The following is an 8,130-nucleotide window of genomic DNA, read 5'->3' on the forward strand; positions in this document are numbered from 1 at the left end:
TTTGCCAGAAGTTACCTTGCAGGACTACAGGGCCAGGCTGCCAGCCAATGTGATGAGCCTAGCTCTGCTGAAGTCTATGAACTTCTGTGACTTGTTAACAACTTATTTATGCCTCATCTTTTCCCATTTTTCTGCAGTTACTGCTGACAAGGGAATCCCCTTCATCAGAATGCAAGCCAGAGCCCCCAAGATCTGTTATGAACTCCAGAGAAAGTGCCTTTCATGCTGGTAGGAAGTTGCCAAGTTGAGCTTGGTGGGAATGAGAGATTTCACAGCTTTTCAAGTACTCATTTCCCCATAGCAATACTCTATAGCTCTCCCTTGGTTAGTCTCTCCAGCCCTTGCCCCTGTGACTTGGCTAAGGAAAACAGTAGTATTTCCTGTTGAGCTTGGCACATAGAAGGTGGGTGGCCTTTTTGAGACCATCAAAGGAGTCATTGCAGAACTGGCTGGATACATGTAGCTCATAAAGGTCTCTTCTATAAGCCTTGCCATGGATCTGATCCCTTACCTGGGGCAGCATAGAGGAAGAAGAGAAGAACAGCAAGGAGCAGGAAAATTATCCTTGTGATCGAAGGCTGGCAGAGATCTCAGGCTCTCTGCACTTGAGAGGAGCCCCCAGTACCTGAGTGCATTTCACTCCAACCCTGTGGATTTCCCCAAACTGTGTAGAGCACTGGCTCCCAACAAGGTCCTGCCACACCTTGGGTGCCAAGAGATCCCCTCAGTGGTGCTCTACAATATTAGCACTATCAGGTGTGCAAACACCTAGATGTGATTCACAAGATAAATTCAGAGATATCAGATGGGAATCCAGACCATCTGAGCCATTGTGACATGGTGTGGGCTGGCTGAGACCCTTGCAGCACAAGAACTGCTCTATTATTTTATTATTATCAGAAAAAGAGTGACAGCTCAGAACTTGCACGTTCCAAGGGGTGCCGTGAAAACCATGGCTTTGTAGTCTACTATGATGGCTGAAGCCAGCTTTTCGTTACCTTGGACAGTTCCTCAGGCCTGTAGTGCAGGAGCAGAACATGGCAGGTGGAGCTGGGCAGTGATGTCTTGGGCAAAATGGTTTGTGAATACAGGGTGTGTTTTGAATACACTTCCAAGTCTTCTCACCTGCATCCCCCATTTCAACCCCATGGTGCCCCTTATTTCCATCCCTCTGGCCCATATTCAACCCTGCAGTGCTCCTTACTCCCAAACAAGGCACCCACCATTCAACCTCAAGGTGCCCCTCCCTCCCTACACACCACCTTCCAGTACCCCTCAATTCTGACCCACAGTTCCCCTTTATGCTTAAAGGTGGCCTTCATTCACATCCCACAGCAGCCTCTCAGCTCCACCAGTGCCTCTCACTCCCACCTTTCAGCCCCCATTTCAACTCTATGTTGCCCGTCACTCTCTACCTGCAGCCCCACCTTCAACCATACAATGCCCTCCATTCCCAACCCACAACCCTCACAGCAATCCTATGCTGCCCCTCATTCCTGACCTGCAAACCCTGCATGTACACCACCCTGCTAACACTCATAACCCAAAACCACCCATTCAATGCCATGGTAAACTTCACTCCAGACTCTCAGAGCTGGTCACAGTTAGATGCACACAGCAGGGCTGGGATGGGCCACCTCTGGGCTGAAATGAGGATTCAGCTATTCCTCCTTGTGCTGTAGTAGACGGAGAAAACTTTCCCATTCTGTTCCCATCCCTCCAGCTCTGGAGAGACATCAGGCACAACTGATGCTGCAACATTGTCTGGGACAGACTGTGTACCCACAAATGGACAATAACATGTTCAAGTTTTGCCCATGGTACTGTAAAAGGCAAAAACAAAATGTGTATGGATCCAGGCCTGGCCAAAAGTGGAAGAGCAAATAAAATGAGCAACACAGGACAAAACAATCCCGTTCCTCAGTCAGATCTTTTATCCCTCACCAACAAACAAGGAGATGAAATGAAACAAGAGTTGAAATATACCCAAGTCTCTTGCTCCCTGGGTCCCATCAGCCATTGCTGTCATGCACCCACCTCAGGCAGATATGGAGAAGGAATCAGCTGCCACTAGTTTAACATCAAAGAAGTGATGTGGCGGTATTTATAGACATCCAGGCCCCTCTGACTCTCAGTCACCATTGTCAAATGTGTCTTCAAGGTGGGGGGGGGACAGGGTCATCTTAAGTCCAACTCCAGAGTAGGATCCAGGTCAACATACTTAGGGAAACCACTGAGCCCACTCAGATCTGTCCTGCAGCTCTCAGTGGCTGATGATTCCCCATTGTCCAGGCTATAGAGAGTTTGGAAATCCTTCCCTCCACATCAGTGATTATGTACTACTGAAAGAGCTTCAAGTACTTTCTTCTCAATGAGATTCTCCTCCCCATTGTCAAATCAAGGTCACATAGCTAGTGCCTTCCAGACAGCACAAATACCACCCCCTTTCCTGAATAGTAGCAATTAATTTGACTCTAGTGGGACTTGAACCCACAGCCTTTGGATAGCATCTTACTATAGAAGTCCAATATGCTGTGCATTGCACCATAGAGCCTCATGCTTGACTGTAAGTTCTCCTGGTTGGATGTTCAGTGAGAAACAAGAAAGTGTTAGCAAGTAAGATTCAAGCAAGTACCACTAAGGCAGTGGTTTGCCTGGAGCTGAAAGGAGAGTCTGGAAGCATCAGAGTGGGAAGGCAAGAATGGGAAGGCAGGCCGTGGTTAGAGTGGAGAAATGGAGGATTATGGTGAGGATTTAGGTGTATGCTAAGGGCTGATCTGGATTTGCATGAAGGGGCTCACTGAGGTTGATGGTGGCTGGAATGAGAGTTATTGGGCATGTCTACATGTGCATGAATGAACCATGGTTACTGCACATTATGTTTAGTATCAATCCACAACATACTTACAGGCTCGGTAGCACCAAACTGACTTACACCATGACTGAAAGGGATCCAGGGATAATAATAGACCATAATATGAACATGAGCTGTCCGTGTGATGCTGTAGCCAGCAAAGCAAACAAAACTCTGGCACGCATCAACTGATGCATCTCCAGCCAAACCAAGGAGGTGATTCTTCTGCTGGGGTCATCTGACCTCAGTTGTCTTTCCTGCCTAGTGCAGGGAGTCTGGGCCTGATGTTCATGCAAGGTCCCTTCCAGCCTGTAAGGTCCCTTACAACTTGCAAATAGCCCTTAGCCCTTAAAAATCTAGGTGGGTCCAAGGAAGTTGATCAGAGTTGTGGGCAGTGTTATGTAACCGTCTCACCTGGGACATTGCCATAACATTATTGTCTTCTGTGTTATGGGCTCAATTAAAAGCCATTTGAAATGATCTTTAGGACAAATATGTCTCATATAAAGAATGTGTAGAAGTTAAAAATGTTAATGGAGAGGTTATAATGCAACTGATTTGAGAAACATCTCACTGTTGGGTTACAGGGGGTAAGGAGCAGAGACACTGGCAGTCCATGGGAAGCTGACACCTGGGTGGTTTTTGTGTCATTGTGAAAGGCTCTGAGCCTGCAGAGGAGCTTCAAATGCCAACAACAGGATGTGTCCAGGTCAGGGGACAGTAAGCCCAAATTTATGGAGAAGCCTCTCATGCAATTGCTGGGAGCTCATCAGATTGGGAACAAGCATCATCTCTTTTGTGAGCTGTTTCTGCCTGAGCAACAGCATCTGAAAGGTAGTGGACTGGCTTGGCTTCCTACCTAGCCTATCTCCTGCTACTTTCTGTTCTTGGGAAGCATTGGATATAGCTTACTAACTAGAATCCCCTTTCTTATCCGTAACCAATGCATTTCTTTCAATTTATATTTGTTCTTGGGTTTTTTTCCCAACACTTTTTAAAAAGAAAGCTGTGTTTTCCCTGTCAGTGTGATGGGAAGTGGATACATTACACACGCTCACACACGTACATCATAGAAGTCAGATATTATTACAACACAGAAGTCAGACATCCATAGAAGAAAGAGAGATTATATATAGTTAGTAATATTACTAGTTATAGTTAGTTACATGCAGGCTAAAGTCAACACAGAAGAAGTCAGATAGAGATTCAGATTAACACAACACAAAAGTCAGAGAGTCAGAGAAGAAGGAGGAGGAGGGATATTATTTTAGTTACACACACAGCCGTACACACAACACAGAAGTAAGACACAGAGAAGAAGTCCCTCACCCCCTGATGCCTCCATTTCCATTATCAACGACTGGCTTTCTTGCCTGCATTGCTTGCCAGCCTCTGGCTTCCCTGCTATTCCTTCCATCCGGGAACAGCACAAACACACACACACACCAACTACAGATGCTTCCTCAGCCTGACAAAGGGTTTTTCAACCTGAATGCTTGCTAAGATAAATTTCTTTAATTATTCAGTTGGTCTACTAAAATTTACCAGATTAACCCAAATAACCTTGTCTGCCAATGCTATGTCCTTAGACCAACACCCCTGGCACCTGACTGGAAGGATGCAGGGCCCTGGTCACATCTAAGCCCCAGGGCTGGGGCTGGCAGGGAGACTTCTCTGGCAACTGCAGGAGAGGAAAGAAAGGCTCTGTCTGTAACAGCTGGGCTGCCTGAGATGCAGCTGGTATTACTGTGCTGCAGCGTACTGCTTATTACCTGTTGTCATTTAAAGTGGTGCGCTTAGATGAGGCTGTAGGGGAGGAGGAGGTGTGATTGCGGCACTCTACCATATCGTGTAGAGGCCCCAGTGCCAGTGAGGGCACGCCTTAACACACACACGGTGTCACCTATGTCACAAGTTTTTCTTGTCAGCAGCCTGAGGTGCAGTTTCCCAGAAACCCCTGTACCTATCTCCTTGAAAGCTGACAGGCTTCATGGCCTCAGCAGGACCTACCATCCCTGCAGTTTTCACCCCGCTGCACCTTAACACATACACGTGACATGAGTTTTGCTTGTCAGCAGCTTGAGGTGCAGTTTCCCAGAAATTCCTGCAACTGGTCAAGCCTCATGCCCCCAGAAGGGGCTACCATCCCTGCTGTTTTCATTCACACCTGCCTTAATATACACACAACATGAGTTTTGCTTTCAAGACTCTGAGGTGCAGTTTTCCAGAAACCCCTTCACCAATCTCCTTGAACCCTGGTAGATGTCGTGCCCTCAGAAGGAACTACTGTTTCTGCAAGTTTTCTTTGAATCAGCCAGAAAATGACGAAGTTATTGGTATTTCAGTGATTCCCCATTATAGTCTAATGCTGAATCTCTGAATCTCTCTGAATCAGCACCAAATCTTCTGAAGCCAATTCGGCTGAATTGATTCAGGACAGTGATCCATATCTCCAAATCAGTTCATATCACTGTCTTCCAAATAGGCTGAATCTGAATCAAATACTTCCTTATTCGCACAGGCCTAACAATTATGGGTATGTGCAGACATTGTACTCAGATCAACCTAACTAGGCTAAGGTGAATCTAAGTGCCAACCTGTACAGATGCTTGGGAAGGTTGGCTCAGGGAAAAGGTTTTTGGCTTGATCAAACTTAGCTCACCTGAGCAGGTTCACTTAGTTAGGTTGGGAATGGGAATCCTGCTCTAGTGAATGTCTGTACACTTTTGGAGTATGCATGCCAGGGCAGGAAAGCCCAGCTGCTTGCCCTAGCCCTGGCCGTGTGCTCTTTCTACCTCTCCCCCATCCTGATCAGGCTATTTTTTGCCGTCCAACAGATGCCTCTCCATGGACCCACAGCCCCCCACAGACCTGCTAACACCCACCGAGAACCTGCCAGCCCCTGCTTACCCTGCCCGACCTTCCCTTCTCCTGACTTACCCAGATAACACTCCTGTTGCAGGTCCCAGCAGCAGCAAAGTTCTGCTGAAGTGCACAAAGTGGGACCACATCTATGATCATATGACTGAAAGTAAGCCGTGGGGTCATACACTCAGTCCCACAAAAGTGTGCACGTACCCTATGGTAGTGAAGCCACTGACTGCCATTGCCTTTGGCTCCTGGCTCTCAGTCGTGATCAGGAGAAAGGACAGAAGCAGCTCTGAAGTGTAATTCTCACCGGAGAAGAACTTGAAGGGCAGTATCATAATGTGCATCAGCTCCAGGCCAGGCATCCAAGGACCCACTCCAGCCATTCCCCGTTCTCACACTAACGCTCACCCTTAACACAGACACAACATCATTAATGTCTGATCTTTATTGAAAGGAACAGAAGAAATCTTTCCTTTGGTGATTCCAGGCTCCTCATCATGAGTTTTGCTCCTCTGAACCAGCTTGCCTAGCGTCTTCTACAACAGACTGTCTGATGAGGACAGCGCGCATTTATTATAAGGTTGGGATGACATGTATTGTACCGGATGCATCTGCCTCCCCTGTCCAAACATGAATGGGATGGTTGTCCATGCCCTACATGAAGGAAAGAGACTGTTCAATTATCGATCAATATAACCGAGGGAGGAGCTGTTCTAGCTCAAGATCTACTCCCAGTTCATAAATACGTCAGTTCAAACTATCTCAGCTAAACGCAGCACCATGAGCATCCAGCAGCTTCCCTTTCTCAGCTGCAGGCCTTTCCATTGCAGCGTTGCAACAGCGCAGCGACAAAGGTCACATGCAGCTGACAATGCCAAGGCAAGAATGGACAGGGGGTATCTCCAGTGCTGTCAGCTACCTGGCTAAGCAGCTCTTCCAGCACTAGACATGTCTCCCCACAGCCCAAACCCTGTCCTTCCACAACCCAAAGGGAAGAAATCCTGTGCAGCTCCCACCTTCACTGACCTGTCCTCACAGGGTTAAAAGACCTGTCCTCACAGACCAAGGGCTAAATCCCGGTTCCCACTTCAAAGCAACCAAGTGCTGTGCCCATCTGGCTGTGGGCCAGGCACATCCAGAAGCCTCCTAGTGCTACCCTTTGACACTGGCCAACCGGGCTGCCAGGAGGGGGAGATATATGGGGCAGGCAGAGGAGGAGATAACCAACCTACAGGGGAAGTTGGTCCAACGATGGCTGCTTCCCTGGTGTTGCTGCACCCTTGCCTCTATGGGGCCTTTTTGCACTTTATATTTAATATTCATTGGACAAAATTTATAAATCTCAATTGGAGTCTTTCTTCCTCATTGGCCCAGGGTCCTAATCCCCCCCCTTCTCCTCCTCCATTTTACCTCAGATGCACGTACCATGGGTGGAAATAGAAGATAAGGGTGACCAAAGTGCCAGATATCGAACGTATATGACTACATCACTTTTTCTTAGCTGGGCAAAGGGGAGATTGAATTTGGCCCTAAATGTTTTTGCTCTGGTGCCCTGGAGCTGTGGGAAGTCATAAAGGTGCATGCTCAGTATGTGGGTTTCTGGCATTCGTTACCAGCTATGAGTTATGCACCAGCTTTTCACATTTCCCTGCACTTAAAATGGAGAAGGGCTTCTCTCCATCAGAGCACAGAGGAAAGCCACTGGGATCTGCTTTGAGACCATGGGGACATGACCATGGGGACATGTCTTTGAGACCATGGGGACATGTTCCTACCCTGGGGGGTAGGAAGTTGCCAATCTCAATTTGGTGGGAATGACAGATTTCACAACAATTCAAGCACACGTTTCCCCGCGACAATATTCTACGGCTCTCCCTCTACACGTCACGCCAGCCCCTCCCCAGATAAGAAAAAGAATAGTATTTTCTCTTAAAGGGGGAGAGTAAGCTGGGCACAAAGAGGTTTAGTGACTTTCTTGCAGCTACAAGGTCATCCAGTTGCAGAGCTGGCAGTATACTAGTAGCATATACGGTATAGGTCTCATCTTTGATCCCTGTGCTGTATATGATCCCTTACCTGGAGCAGCCTGGAGGACAAAGAGTAAAACAGTGAAGAGCAGGTAAAGGATCCTCATGACCAAAGGCTGGCGGAGATCTTGCACTGCTGTTAAGAAAAGGTCCTGGATCAGAGTGAGAGGAAGGCTCTTTGCAAGCTGCCCACAGGTAGTCTCTGTATTTATAGGGCTCGGGGAACCGTGATGAGTGGAGCCAGGACTCTGCCTTTGATGTGTCTTGTGTAATGTGTATCCTGGAAGACCAGTAACGAGCTCTGTGCTTCACTTACCCTGAACAAGGGCTGAATGAAGACCAAAGTCATGCCCCTTGCCTTCTGGACAGCTGGTCAGG

The 8,130-nt window shown here is 47.7% G+C and overlaps 1 protein-coding gene and 1 non-coding gene across 2 annotated transcripts; both read right to left on the bottom strand.

Moving 5' to 3' along the window:
- Positions 1-2,469: 2,469 nt before the first annotated feature.
- TRNAR-UCU (transfer RNA arginine (anticodon UCU)) lies at positions 2,470-2,554 on the bottom strand. Its single transcript is given in 2 exon segments — positions 2,470-2,505; positions 2,518-2,554. It is a non-coding gene; the product is annotated as a tRNA-Arg (tRNA).
- A 3,697-nt stretch (positions 2,555-6,251) lies between these two features.
- Positions 6,252-7,859, bottom strand: LOC149872500 (gallinacin-10-like). Its single transcript, XM_090031342.1, has 2 exons — positions 7,802-7,859; positions 6,252-6,379 (listed from the first exon to the last, which is right to left on the bottom strand). Exons 1-2 carry the CDS (start codon positions 7,857-7,859, stop codon positions 6,252-6,254), a joined length of 186 nt encoding a protein of 61 aa, XP_089887468.1.
- Positions 7,860-8,130: the final 271 nt, after the last annotated feature.

The sequence above is a fragment of the Crocodylus siamensis genome, chromosome 1 (assembly GCF_052110815.1).
Source record: "Crocodylus siamensis isolate JL-2025a chromosome 1, ASM5211081v1, whole genome shotgun sequence".
In the NCBI taxonomy this organism is placed as follows: Eukaryota; Metazoa; Chordata; order Crocodylia; family Crocodylidae; genus Crocodylus; species Crocodylus siamensis.

Excerpts from the sequence above, each read along its gene's own strand:
- LOC149872500 (XM_090031342.1), bottom strand. The coding sequence starts at position 7,859 with ATGAGGATCCTTTACCTGCTCTTCACTGTTTTACTCTTTGTCCTCCAG. Across the intron at positions 6,380-7,801 it reads TGTCCTCCAGGCTGCTCCAG|GGCATGGACAACCATCCCAT; the intron begins GTAAGGGATCAT and ends TCCTTCATGTAG.